The 14,360-nt window shown below is 49.0% G+C and overlaps 1 protein-coding gene across 2 annotated transcripts; it reads right to left on the reverse strand.

The window, feature by feature from the left end:
* Positions 1-4,357: 4,357 nt before the first annotated feature.
* On the reverse strand, positions 4,358-14,282 carry LOC308580702 (uncharacterized protein). 2 transcript variants are annotated; one of them, XM_081182750.1, is made up of 5 exons: positions 14,019-14,282; positions 10,255-10,444; positions 9,989-10,115; positions 9,377-9,454; positions 4,358-8,360 (listed from the first exon to the last, which is right to left on the reverse strand). In XM_081182750.1, the coding sequence occupies exons 2-5, from the start codon at positions 10,327-10,329 to the stop codon at positions 6,982-6,984; spliced, it is 1,659 nt and encodes a 552-aa protein (XP_081038876.1). In that variant the 5' UTR covers positions 10,330-10,444; positions 14,019-14,282; the 3' UTR covers positions 4,358-6,981. The 2 variants fall into 2 exon arrangements, with proteins under 2 accessions (XP_081038876.1, XP_081038877.1); XM_081182751.1 differs by lacking the exon at positions 10,255-10,444.
* Between the last annotated feature and the right edge of the window lie 78 nt (positions 14,283-14,360).

The following is a 14,360-nucleotide window of genomic DNA, read 5'->3' on the forward strand; positions in this document are numbered from 1 at the left end:
CACCCGCCCCCCCTCCTTCCCTCCCGTGCCCCCTCCCCTCCTCCTCCTCCTCCTTGCACGCCTCTCCAGGAACCCAGCCTCGCTCGCTTTAACCCCTTCCTCGCCGCGGACCCACACAGAGAGGGCCTCCCTCCCCATCGCCCCCCACCCACCCCCGGGATCCCTTTGCAAAAGCCCGGAGAGCAGCCGCAAGAGGACTTTGCAGCTGGGGACGCGGCAGAAAGGCTCTCCTTCTCTCCAGGGTCTTGCATACAGAAGCCCACCCCCCCACCCCTCTCCCTCTGCCTGCTGCCACCCCCCACCCCTCCACGCTAAGGGGTCCGCCGCGGCTGCAGAAACGCGCTTGGGGGTCTTTTCCCCTAAAAGAGCAGCCCCGTGACGTGAAGCCCCCAGAGGTTGAGCCCCCTGAAGTGAGCTGGGAAAGGAATCCAGTTTCTTGAAAGATGCCTCGTGTCAAGACACAAGAGGGGATGAATCCGCAAATCCTGCGCCCCAAGGATTGGGGGTGGGGGGAGCAGATCTTGGCAAGATCCCAGATCTCATGCCCGACATCCCCATAACCTTCTTACAGTGGCGTAGCGTGGGTTGTCAGCACCCGGGGCAAGGCAAGTAATTTGCGCCCCCTAACCCGTGGATTTGCGCCCCCTAACCCTAACCCCCAGGTGTTGCGCCCGGTGTGGCCGGCCCCCCCTGCACCCCCCACGCTACGCCACTGCCTTCCTAATCGGCCAAAGTCTCGAATGCTAAGCTCTAGTTCGGTGTTTCCCAACCTGGGGTCATCACAAGCTGTTTTTGGACTACAACTCTCATCATCCCTAGCTAGCAAGCCCGTGGTCAGGGATGATGGGAATTGTAGTCTGGAAAAAAAACAGACCCAAGGTTGGGAAATGCTGCAGTCTAGTTGGCCTCCTTCTGGTTTATGGGGGCCCTCTCGTATTTTGTTCCCCTCCGACGTTTCTCCGATGAAAGGAGGCACGTCCTAATCATCCTGGTCATTTTACTATTTACACCCGGCTCCTCTGAGTGGGTTGCCCCAGCCACTCTGGGTGGCTTCCAAGATATATAAAAACACAATAAAACATTTTAAAGAAAAATCTTCCCTATACAGGATTGCCTTCAGGTGGCTCAGGGGTCAAATAACTCCATCCCCTCCAACATTCCTCCGATGGAAACACGGACGTCCTAAGGAAAAGCTGGCCCTTCTGGGATCAAATCAGAAACCGGGACGGCTTCTCTAAATCAGGGACTGTCCCTGGAAAACAAGGACACTTGGAGGGCCTGTCTACTGGGAAGTTTTTGATGTTTTACCGTGTTTTTAATATTCTGTTGTGAGCATCCCAGAGTGGCTGGAGAAACCCAGCCAGATGGGCTGGATATAAATAAATTACAGTGGTGCCTCGCAAGACGAAATTAATTCGTTCCACGAGTTTTTTCGTCTAGCGAATTTTTCGTCTTGCGAAGCACGGTGTCGGAAAAGTTTTGGAAAAGCTTCAAAAATCACCAAAAACCTCAAAAAAGGCTACGACACCGCGTTCTATGAGTTGCTCCTCGAAGTCAAGTCGCAACTGTATTAACGATGTTAAGAAAAAGAAAACAAACTTGCAAAAAACACAAGACGTTTTCGTCTTGCGAAGCAAGCCCATAGGGAAATCCGTCTTGCGAAGCAGCTCAAAAACCGCAAAACCCTTTCGTCTAGCGAGTTTTTCGTCTTGCGAGGCATTCGTCTTGCGGGGCACAACTGTATTATTATTATTATTATTATTATTATTATTATTATTATTATTATTATTATTAAGGCACTTTCCAGATCCGTACTTTCCAGACCCTAAATGTCACATCTGCTGCGTTTGCAAAGCCGACTGGTTCTTATCTGTTACTGGGGCAGTTTTGTGGTTCAGGAAGCCATAATGAAGCCTTCTTCCTAAAACTTTTGCTATATGGGAGGGGAAGCAGTTACAGGAAAGCAAAGGAAATTGTTGTTAATAACAGCTGCCCACTTGGGTCCACCCAGGCCTAGATGCCTTTGGGCTGACGATCAGCTGGATTCCAGAAAGGCAAGGGGAGATCCCCTTCTTCTGGAGCCCAAAGACTGAAGCGGCCTCAATGGGGGCCGTCATTGAGCTACTTCGTCCTTGAGGTTCATACACAATAAAAAATCATGTGGAGACGGAAGATGTCCCAAGGGTCATCTAGTCCAACCCCCTGCAATGCAGGAATCGCATCTGTGTTATATATTATGCACGCACAGAATCATAGTTGGAAGGGGCCTTATTTGGTCCAATCCTGCTCTCCAGGATTCCCCACCAGATTCATCACCCAATTCATGTTTGTTTGTTTGTTTGCTTGTTTGTTTGTTTGTGAGAGAAACTGACAAAATAACCTCCATGTCGACCGAGGTTTGAGGGAATCTCCTGGAGGTTATTTTGTTGGATTCCCTCAGAAACAAACAAAAAAGGGGGGGAGTGAGGAGTCCCTAAAACCTCAAGTTTAATTTCCACCGTAGCTATTAAGGAAGCCAAATGTCCTTGTAAGCGTTCCCACAAATGTCCATCGCAAGGGCCTTCCCTGGTGACTGGGAGTGGCCGCCGAGACCACATAACACTGGTCTTGAAAGACCTTCATTGGCTCCCAGTACGTTTGCGAGCACAATTCAAAGTGTTGGTGCTGACCTTGAAAGCCCTAAACGGCCTCGGTCCAGTATACCTGAAGGAGCGTCTCCACCCCCATTGTTCAACCTCAGACACTGAGGTCCAATGCCAAGGACTTTCTGGCGGTTCCCTCGCTGCGAGAAGCCAAGTTACAGGAAACCAGGCAGAGGGCCTTCTCGGTAGTGGCACCCGCCCTGTGGAAGACCCTCCCATCAGATGTCAAAGAGGAGAACAACTACCAGACTTTTAGAAGACATCTGAAGGCAGCCCTGTTTAGGCAAGCTCTTAATGTGTAACAGACCACTGTATTTTAATACTTTGTTGGAAGCCGCCCAGGGTGCCTGGGGAGACCAAGCCAGATGGGCGGGGTATAAATAATAAATTATAAATTAAAAAAAAATTCCTTCCTGTAGCACCTTAAAGACCAACTAAGTTAGTTCTTGGTATAAGCTTTCGTGTGCATGCACACTTCTTCAGATATATCTGGTATCTGAAGAAGTGTGCATGCACACGAAAGCTTATACTGTACCAAGAACTAACTTAGTTGGTCTTTAAGGTGCTACAGGAAGGAATTTTTTTTATTTTGACTATGGCAGACCAACACGGCTACCTATCTGTAACTGAAATTATAAATTATTATTGGAGGGGGCCAGAAGCCTTCGAATCCTCACATAACTGAAACTCCTGAGGGGATTCGTATTTAGCTGTTCATCTGACTGCAGCTCCCTAGGCGAGGGTATCTTGTGTCCGCAAGGCTTTCAGGAGACATGGAGAGGGGGCTTTCCTCACAGAAACCGTTTTTTTTTTGTTTGTTTTTTTGACCCAGACATTCTGCCACCTTCAGGAAAAAGAGTGGGAAACTCCTCAGATGGAGGGAGGCTCCCTTGTCTCTGCCCAGGTTGATCATATATTGATCCCTGCCTGTTCTGAGGAAAAGTGTGTCCCACCTTTTCTCCACACCAGCGGCGTAGCGTGAGTTGTCAGCACCCGGGGCAACACAAGTAATTTGCGCCCCCTAACCCGGGGCAAGGCACGTAATTTGCGCCCCCCCCAACCCCTAACCTGCGAGTTGCCGCTGGCGCTGCCGCCCAGACGACGCCGCTTGCCCGGAGGAGGAGGGGGGCAGAGAGGCGAGGAAAATGCAACGGCCCAGCAGCGGCAGCAGCAGCGGCGGAGGCGGGGCTGTGAGGAGGGGCTGCCTGGCGCGTCCTCCGCGGCGAGCGCTGAGAGCCGCTGCCTGCCGGGCGCCTTCAGCCGGGACGCGCGCACAGCTCGTCGGTTCCGCGAGACATGCGGCTCTGCTACAGCCTGCGCCCGAGGCTCTTCGGCGACTCCGGAGGCAGCGAGCGCGCCCCCCCAGATGTTGCGCCCGGTGCGGCCTGCCCCCCTAGCACCCCCCACGCTACGCCACTGCTCCACACAAACATCTCTGGAAACTCTCTGGGATTCCTCTCCAGGCTCCTCATCCCCTTTTTTTTGTTTCTGAAGAAAACTGACTCACTAACCTCCATGACGACCACGGTTTGAGGGAACCTCCTTGAATCCCCTCAGCACACAGAGGGAACAAAATGGTTGCCAATGTAACCACAATCCACAACACCATACAAGTCTCTGGCAGTGACGATACTACACAAATCCGTGGCCCAACAACTCCTTGACCAAAATCCCCCCGACGCTTTGGGGCTGGAAAACATGGAGGTGGTCCTGTGTCAGATGTAACCTTGGCTTTATTCATCACAGACCTTACTCAAATCTCACAAACCCGGGATTACTACCTTTTCTAGTAGCTGACAGACTCTGGGGGAAAAGGACAGAGCATCAGCCACCAATGCAGGAAACAAGAAACTAACTTAACCACCTTGTGGGGCATCATAGAATCTTATGAGTTGGAAGGGACCCCAAGGGTCATCTAGTCCAACCCCCCTTGCAATGCAGGAAACTCAGCTGAAGCAGCTTGTGGGACAGGCTGTGCTCACAGAGTGCGTTAAAGTGCATTAAAAAAATGTCCCCCTGTCCAAAAACAAAAATAAGAATCTTTATAATGTTGGTTTATCGAAAGTAGTTTAGTTGGGCGTTACATTGGAGTGGATGAGTTGAATAATGTTTATATACAGCTGACAGATGAAGAATCGCAAGTTCTTTATTCTCTTTCTTTCCTTTCCCTTTCCTCCCTGTTTCTCTTCCCTTTCCCCCTTTATTCCTTCTCACGCCCTCTTCAAATTCTAATAAAAATTACTCCAAAAAAGAAAAAGAAAAAACAGAATTCTTAATTCTGTACAGATTCAGTTTGTGGTGTTTGGGGACTCATTCTTTATAAGCTAATAACATTTGTTCCTGCTTTTTATGACTTTATTTTGCTTAATTGTCCAATTAGCCTTTATCAATTATTGCTTATTATTCATTACTGGATTTGTGCATTACCTGCACTGGAACTTATAGGTGACTTACATACATTCAAATGGTTTACCCCAGTTGTCAGTTCTGTGAAGCATAGTAAGGTTACCTCTCCACCTGAAGCTCTTTCCACACTCCATGCATTTAAACTGTTTTTCCCCATAGTTCTAGTTACAGGTAAGTAGCCATGTTGGTCCGCCGTAGTTGAAACAAAATTTTAAAAAATCCTTCCAGTAGCACCTTAAGACTAACTAAGTTTGTTATCGGCATGAGCTTTCGTGTGCATGCAAACTTAGTTGGTCTCTAAGGTGCTACTGAAAGGAATTTTTTAATTTTGTTTCTCCCCAGCGTGGGTTATCTGATGTAAAGTAAGGTGAGCACTCTGACCAGGGTTTGAAATTAGCAGGGCGCCAGGCGTGTTTTGTGCCTAAAGATTCTCCATTTGTGAGCACCTCAGTTCGAAAGCATGTCAAAGTGCAAGTAGATAAACAGGTACCGCTCCAGCGGGAAGGTAAACGGCTTTTTTGTGTGCTGCTCTGGTTCGCCAGAAGCAGCTTAGTCATGCTGGCCACATGACCCGGAAACTGTACGCCGACTCCCTTGGCCAATGAAGCGAGATGAGCGCCGCAACCCCAGAGTCGGCCACGACTGGACCTAATGGTCAGGGTTCCCTTTACCTTTACAAAAAAGTCTGGGTGCCATTTTTTGCATAGAAAGTATGTTAAGGACTTTTGGGGAAACTACTCACCCATCCCTTGCCTGGACCGTCCCTTTTTCCTCCACCTGCCCCGACTCCAACCTTGTGGTGTTGATGTTTAGTTGTTTAGTCGTGTCCGACTCTTCGTGACCCCATGGACCAGAGCACACCAGACACCTGTCTTCCACTGGTGGGTGTCATGACACCCCATAAATCACAGGTGCTGGGCTCCAAAAAGAGGTGTAAGGGCTGTGTCAGGGTCCTAGAGTCCTCCTACCTCCTTCCCAAAGCCAAGTTAGCACTTTCCCAGCTTTGGGAAGTAGGTGGGAGGGCTCAAAGATGTGGGCCACGCTGTTCTAATACGGAGGCCACACATACAGCTGCTTTAATCTAAGCATCATTTACGTTGATATTTGATGTGCATCTGAGCAGATGGTATCCCAAAGAGCTTCAGCAACAGGGCAAACTGAAGAGCTGTTCGGATCGTGAAACTTTATTTAGAATAAAAGATAGGGGGAAAGCAAGAAAACGGGTTGAACAGATTACAAAACAAAGCAGCACAGGTTTTAAGGTCTGGCACCACCATCCCTTTGGAAGGACTGGCCTGTGATTCTTTCCCTATGTGGAGAGACTGATGCAATAAATAAATAAAAAGCCAGAGTCAGTTATATCACATTTCCCAACTAGGCACTCTAAGCCACTTGGGGACTCTGAATACTTGATGGGTGAAATCTGAGACACATGAGAGTTTCACTCAGAGAAAGGGCGATAGCAGCAGTCCAATGCCTTTCACCACACCTCTGACCAAGTGGCTAAACTTTGCCTCCTTTCCTTCTCCGCTTACTGCATTAATTATAATATGCCAGATGGCCAAGGCATTAGGCAGAATGGGGAGACCATCTTGCGCAATTAGCATGGCAGTGCTAGGAATTTCTTATTTTTCTTAGAGGCAACAAAACCTATCATCATAGATTTTCAGGTGCCACAAGATGCTTGTTTCTACACTCAAGTTTCCCTGTTATGGTTCTTCCATGTGTGGTAAATACTTCAGTTTCTAGTGAAGTGCTGTTTACACTCAGTGAATCTCGATTTGTTTCTCCCTCTGTAAATTCTTGTGTTAAGCAAGTTTGCTGCATTTACTGTTCTTCATATTCCAACCACTCAGAGGCGTTCTCCCCTGTGTGTTCTCAGATGCAGCCAGGTCTTCACTCCCACTGAAGCGCTTCCCACACTCTATACATTTTAATGGTTTCCCCTAGTGTGGGCTCTTTGATGTACAGTAAGACTTCCACTATATCTGAAGCTCTTTCCACACTCCATGCAGTTAAATGGTCTCTCCCCAGTGTGGGCTCTGTGATGAAATGTAAGTGCACTCGCACAACTGAAACTCTTTCCACACTCCATGCATTCATACGGTTTCTCCCTCGTGTGGGTTCTTTGGTGTAAAGTAAGTTCACTCCTACAACTGCAGCTCTTTCCACATTCCATGCATTCATATGGTTTCTCCCCAGTGTGCTCTCTTTGATGTACCGTTAGTGCAGTCCTCCGGTTGAAGCTCTTTCCACACTCCATGCATTCAAATGGCTTCTCCCCAGTGTGGGTTCTTTGATGTGTAGTAAGGCTTCCATTCCGACTGAAGCTCTTTCCACAATCCATACATTTAAATGGTTTCTCCCCGGTGTGAGCTCTTTGATGCACAGTAATTGCACTCCTACAACTGAAGCTCTTTCCACACTCCATGCATTCATAGGGTTTCTCTCCAGTGTGGGTTCCTTGATGTGCAATAAGGCTTCTTCTTTGTTTGAAGCTGTTTCCGCACTCCATACACTTAAATGGTTTCTCCCCAGTGTGGGTTCTTTGATGTAAAGTAAGTGCACTCCTATAACTGAAGCTCTTTCCACACTCCATGCATTTATGCAGATTCTCCCCAGTGTGCACTCTTTGGTGTATTGTAAGATGGTGATTGAGACTGAAACTCTTTCCACACACCATGCATTTAAATGGTTTCTCCCCAGTATGGGTTCTTTGATGTCCGATAAGCAAATTGCTTGTACAGAAGCTCTTTCCACACTCCATGCATTTATGCGGTTTCTCCCCAGTGTGGGTTCTTTGATGTAAAGTAAGATGGTGATTGAGACTGAAGCTCTTTCCACACAACATACATTTAAATGGTTTTTCCCCAGTGTGGATTCTTTGGTGGGCAATAAGGTTTCCACTCTGGCTGAAGCTCTTTCCACACTCCATGCATTTGAATGGTTTCTCCCCTCTGTGGGTTTTTTTATGCTTAATAAGGTTACCAGCACTGCTTAAGCTCTTTCCACATTCTGTGCATTGAAACGCTTTCTTCCCCGTTTGGGTTCTTTGATGTAAACTAATGCTTCCACGCTGAGTGAAGCTCTTTTCACACTCCACACTACTCCTTCCTGTGCATTCCTCCTGAGAGTTCAGGGTTACATGGACACCAATGTCCTGAGTAGTGGAAGACTTCCTTTTCCCATTATTTGACACGTTTCTGCCTACATGCTTTTGGCGTGACAGTTGATTTAGAAATGTCTCTTTCCCTACTTTATGCTCCACATTTCCTGACGGCTCCTCATAATTCTCTCTCCTCTGCCCATTACCTATTTTGGGGGTGGAAGAAAAAGAAAATGTTCAAACTGCAAGGTAGAAGCAGAGACTCCCATTGAGAATCGAGCCCTGTTCTCTGCCTCTTCTACCATTTTCAAACACGTCCCCCACTTATCTCCCCACACAGCTGAATCTGAAGTTAATTTCTCAAGACAACACAACAAGTCCATTCCTGCTCCACCTCACACAAGCTGTCACCTCGCACTGCTGTGTCTGATTATCTCCCCCCTTTCTCTGAGCACCATCCAATTGGATTGTCTCCTTCCACCCAAGCGATGAAGTCTGGTTTGGGAAATGTTTTCAAAGCAGCCAGTGAATTCCGAGTGCAAAATACCCAGGCATGCCAAGCCCTACTACTGCCATGGCTCCCTTCCCAAAATAAGGGGAAGGCAAGATCTTAACACTCCGTCTGAGGGATAGAAGAAGGGCGCATGGTCCCAGCAGAATCCACCTGGCACTTGGGAAGAGGATCTCACTGTACATTAACCTCAGAGGCAACGCGGAGGCTATTTTAAATTTAAACCTCAGACTGGATGGCGTCTCTGCTCTTTAGAAGAAAACCCAGTTGGACCCTGTGCAGGCAGCTTTTTACAGCCTGAGGGCCAGGTGCTCGCACTCTGTGGGACCAGAGGCAGAACTGGATGTAACAACAAATGTAAATGCAACCTCTGAACAGGAGCAGTTTCTACACACACCCTTCTCTTTCTTCCACCCAGGCAAGCAAGAAACACCTTCAGATTTCAAGGACACAACCCAGGAAGGAAAAAAAGGACTCAAGGAGGATGTGAAGCAGAGGTGGTCATGGATCATGGCCTGGGGACAGCGGTAACTGGGGCGGGGGTGGAGTCCCATGGGCTGCCCCCCCCCCGGTCTTATTTAGGCCCAGAGTCCTATAGGAGCCAACTAGATGCTGGCAGGAAGCCCAGAAGCAGGACATAAAGGCAACAGGCTTCTGCTCTCTCTCTTTCCAGAGGAAAAAAAGGACCCCAAAATGCAGCTAAACACCTACCTTCTGATATCTCCCCTTCTTTAGGGACCAGGAGAAATGGATCTTGTCTTTCTTCCCAACAGGAACTGAGGTCTGATTCTACCAAGGAAAGCAATAATATTAGCTACTTTTGGCCACAAATCACCTGGCCGTTTCAAATCAATCCGTATCTACGACCGCAAAGGCAAAGAGGAGGGATGACCATACCCAGATCCTATAAAAACACACAACATGAGCAGGAGAGGGCCTTGTGGTCCCCACTGTCACAAGGGGTGTGCGTGTGAATATACCGGTGCTGTTTCAGAGAACAAAGTTGCAAATATCGTAGGGTACATCTGCAAAAATGGGGACCCAAACAGGCTATTCTTCTTAAATTATTCCTACTCTGCATGAATAAATGGCACAAAGAGCTGGTTGACACCTTCCACATATAACAGGCAAGAGGGATAAAAATGCATCATTACCCATGTACTTTGATATTTTCTGTAGTTTTTAGTTTTTTTCATTATTATTATTATTAAGGAATTTTCTTTTGTAATTTTGGTTGTCTATATTTATATGTATTTGTTTAAAGCAAAATAAAAGTACTTAATAAAAATAAATAAATATTAATAAATAAAAATCTGCCCTTACCCAGAGAGGCCACCATCTCATAATTCTCCTCCATGACTTCCTTGTGCAGAGCTCTTTGGCCAGGATCCAGCAGAGCCCACTCCTCCTCCGTGAAAAACACAGCCACCTCCTCAAAGGTCAAGAGGGCCTGGAAGAAGAAGAAGAGGAAGAAGACAGAGCTGCTCTTAGATCTCCATCATCCCCACGCAACACAGAGGGAGGCTGGTTTGTCCTCCTCTCTTCCTCTTCTCCTCTCTCCTTCCCCACACCCAATACTCTTTCCCTACCTGAGTGAGCTGCCTGGCACCTCTTTCCATCCCACCCCTAGGAAGAGACGGTCCAAACGGTGCCTCTGAGGCCATTGCACTGCCTGTGGAAGACAGGGGGAAGAGAGGCGTAAACTGGGACACACTCTCAGGTGTTGCCACGATGCACTTCAAAGCAGGGAGCAGCTCTCAAGTGGGGCCGTTCCTGGGCCTGCAGGGAAGAGACAGGGAACGGGAAGGATGTCATGAACATCATGAGATTAAAAGTTGCTTCAGTTTTTAGGGGATTGTAGTTTGGGGAATGGAGGCATGCTGACGAACTATGGCGCCCCAGGCCTTCCTCTAAGGCAGGGGTCTGCAACCCGCGGCTCCGGAGCCGCATGTGGCTCTTTTACACCTTAGCCGTGGCTCCGGGGTGGATACTAGCGAGGGGAGGAGGCGCATTGTGCGTCCCGACACTCCCCACTGTGGCGGGCGCTGTACTGGCTGTGATGTCGCATGGGGGCGGTGCGTGCGTTAGTCACACACCGTCCCGACGTCACCTTCCCGTCCACCCGCCCACTACATTGTAAGGGGCATGTACGCTGGTCACTGCATTGAAAGGGGGCATGTACTCTGGTCAGTTTTGAAGGGGAGTGAAGAACGCACACACAAAAAAAGGTAACTTGTTAATTTAACGTTTATTTCTATGAGGAGGAGTAATTCTGAGGGGTCAAACAAAGAAATAATAAAAAAGTGACAAAAAAGTTATTTTTATGATGATGAGTTTTGCAGCTCCCAGTTTTTTTTTCTTCGGAAACGGGTCCAAGTGGCTCTTTTTGTCTTAAAGGTTGCAGACCCCTGCTCTAAGGCAGTGTTTTTCAACCACTGTTCCGTGGCACACTAGTGTGCCGCGAGATGTTGCCTGGTGTGCCGTGGGAAAAATTGAAAAATTCGAAAGATTTTTTTTTTAAAAAAAAAGTCAAATTTTCGCCCACTAGGCGGGCGCTGGACTGTGTCCACCCTATTTTCCATCCGTCCTGGGTGGAGATCAGATCGGATGGGATCGGATGAGAGCGGACTGAGGAGATTTCACCCCTCCCATACCCAAGAATCTCCTGACCATCTCCTGATGGTCTCTGCTGACTCTCCAGAGAAGAGGAGGCGTGTCCTGCCTATCTACTTATTCTGCCCAGCAACATATCTGTGTCTGTGAGAGAGAGTCAGTCAGTCAGTGTATCGGAGAGAGTGAGAGTGTTAGAGATCCTAGAGATTAGGTTGCTGCAAAGAGCAGCTGCAGACTCTCAGTGTAGCATTGATTTATGCTTAGAATATTCAGCTCTGTATATAGTTTTGTATCATAGTTGTAGTTACAGAATAAAAGGAAGATATTCTACAGAGCTGCTCTCCGAGTGGTTTATACTCTGCAAGACTCTGCTGCGCAACGACTGTATCATTGAGACAGTGAATCCGGTGCTCTCAGCTCTAAGCTGTGAGTCCACAGCACTGTGACCTGTTCCTGTGAGAAAGGAGGTCTCTGGCGGTGCTACCCAGCTCGCCTAGCCCAGTCGGGGTTGAGGTGCATGAGTCCAGTCGGCGCACTGGCTCTAGGGCGATGCTGACACGGACAGGCGGTCCACTCTCATCCGATTCCCCATAGAGAGCAGTGGCGCTCTGACATCTCCCTCTCCGCACACAGTGGTGGTGTGCCTCGTGATTTTTTTCATGAAACAAGTGTGCCTTTGCCCAAAAAAGGTTGAAAAACACTGCTCTAAGGAATGTACATATGCATGTACATCTTGCGCAGCCTATAGCATTACAAGGCCCTCCTGCCAACCTGAATGTTTTCAAGGCAAGTGAGGAGACTGGGCAGGAGTGAGGCTGGCAGCAACAGAGGAGAAAGACCTTCAGCACCCCTGTGCTGTGCCAGTCCTGCAAGGGGGCCAGATCCCTCCCCCATGCCCACCCACGCTGGCTTTCATCTGCCCCCAACAAACTTCCCAGAGGATGTCTAGAGAAGCCTCTTTTTGGAGACAGCATCAAAATCAGCTGGGGGTAATATATTTCTTCCCCCTGAGTCCAACTGGGGAATGGGCGTTTATTTAATTCCTCCGGTCTTTCACCATGAGGATTTTTAAAGTGCCCTTAAGATCCCAATCAATTTCAAATACTGCCATCCATGCACCCATTTTCCTTGCCTAGCAGAGGGAGACTGACCAGGTTTTTTTTTCAGGCTCCAAGAAATCCAAAATTTGCCCCTTCCCCCCTGTTTTGAAGCAGGGACTCCTCCCCATTTGCCTCCCCCCTCAACATGAGCAACCTCAGGAAGACTCTTTCCTTCGTTCCAAGGAAACCACAGTCCATCAGCCCCCCCCCCCATCTACAAGTTCTGAAAGGGGAGCTGGGGGGGCTTCCCCCTCCCCAAAAACCCACATTTTGCTTCCCTTTGACTCTTTCCAAAAGCAGCCTCTTTCTTGCTAAGGAATCTCACAAGATGATCGAGGGTCTGGAAACCAAACCTTATGAGGAATGGTTGAAGAGCCAGTTTGGTGTAGTGGTTAAGAGCGGTAGTCTTGTAATCTGGGGAACCGGGCTCGAGTCTCCGCTCCTCCACATGCAGCTGCTGGGTGACCTTGGGCCAGTCACACTTCTTTGAAGTCTCTCAGCCCCACTCACCTCACAGAGTGTTTGTTGTGGGGGAGGAAGGGAAAGGAGAATGTTAGCCGCTTTGAGACTCCTTAAAGGGAGTGAAAGGCGGGATATCAAATCCAAACTCTTCTTCTTCCAAACTCTTCTATGTTTAGTCTGGAAAAGAGGAGACTGAGAGGAGATGGGATAGCCATTGTCAAATATCTTAAAGGCTGTCACGTGGAGGAGGGTGCGTGCTTGTTTCTGTCCTGCTCTGGAGGGTAGGACTCGAACCAATGGCATCAAGTTACAATGAAGGAGATTGTGGATAACACCAGGAAGAAGAACTTCCTGACAATACGAGCTGTTCAACAGTGGAACCATCTCCCTCTGGAGGTAGTGGGCTCTCCTCCTTTCATCGGATTTTTCTAAGCAGAGGCTGGAGGGCCATCAGTCCTGAATGCTTTAGCTGAGATTCCTACATTGCTGGGGGTTGGACTAGATGACATCTGGGGGTCCCCTTCCAAACTCTATCTAAGGCCGACTTCCTTTAGCATTCTGTCTGCTCCTCAGCCACTGTGGGTTAAACCACAGAGCCTAGGACTTGCTGATCAGAAGGTCGGCAGTTCGAATCCACGTGACGGGGTGAGCTCCCGTTGCTCGGTCCCTGCTCCTGCCAACCTAGCAGTTTGAAAGCATGTCAAAGTGCAAGTAGATAAATAGGTACCGCTCCAGTGGGAAGGTAAACAGCGTTTCCGTGCGCTGCTATGGTTTGCCAGAAGCAGCTTAGTCATGCTGGCGACATGACCCGGAAGCTGTACGCCGGCTCCCTCGGCCAATAAAGCGCGATGAGCACTGCAACCGCAGAGTCGGCCACGACTGGACCTAATGGTCAGGGGTCCCTTTACCTTTTACAGCCCCACCTCCGATTCAAAATCTCCTCCATCTCCCGCAACCCAAAGGCGACTCTGCTCTCCAGCTCTGGGGATGCAAAAGCAGCTCACCAAGGCCCCCCCCCATATAGGGGGCTGCTTCTAGTGCGCCAAAGCCTTCCTCCCCGCTGCTATCTCCCCACCCCAAGGGGGCTTTAGCAAAGGAGCGGAGGGAGGGGGCGAGTGGAGGGCGATTGCAGATATAAACAGAGCGCTATTAGATAGGACGGACAGAGCAGGACTTACTTCTGAGTAAACATGCATGAGGCTGGGCTGCACAGCAGTGCTTCCCGAAGAAACGAGATCCACTTGGGAGGCGGACTACAGATCCCAAGAGGGAAAAGTGGGAGCGGGGAGACTTTGCAAAGGGAATCCTTTCCCTCTCTCCTCCCCCCCGCCAGCTGCTTGCAGATTCAGGTGCAAGGAAAGCGAATCTTTCCCCTCTCCTCCCCCACCAACCCCGAAACACCCCCAAATACGCAGCACCTCTTTCTCCTCTCCAGGCCTCCTCCTTGCCTGGGAATGTGCATGGAGACCCCTCCCCTCCATTCAGCCTCTACAACCCCACCCCACCCCTGCCACCACAAA

Source organism: Podarcis bocagei (assembly GCF_964188305.1).
Source record: "Podarcis bocagei genome assembly, chromosome: 2".
In the NCBI taxonomy this organism is placed as follows: domain Eukaryota; kingdom Metazoa; phylum Chordata; class Lepidosauria; order Squamata; family Lacertidae; genus Podarcis; species Podarcis bocagei.

Coding starts and splice junctions, on each gene's coding strand:
- LOC308580702 (XM_081182750.1), bottom strand. CDS start 10,329: ATGGCCTCAGAGGCACCGTTTGGACCGTCTCTTCCTAGGGGTGGGATG. Junction 10,116..10,254: donor GTGCCAGGCAGCTCACTCAG/GTAGGGAAAGAG, acceptor TTCTTCTTCCAG/GCCCTCTTGACCTTTGAGGA. Junction 8,361..9,376: donor AGAAGGGGAGATATCAGAAG/GTAGGTGTTTAG, acceptor CCCCCAAAATAG/GTAATGGGCAGAGGAGAGAG.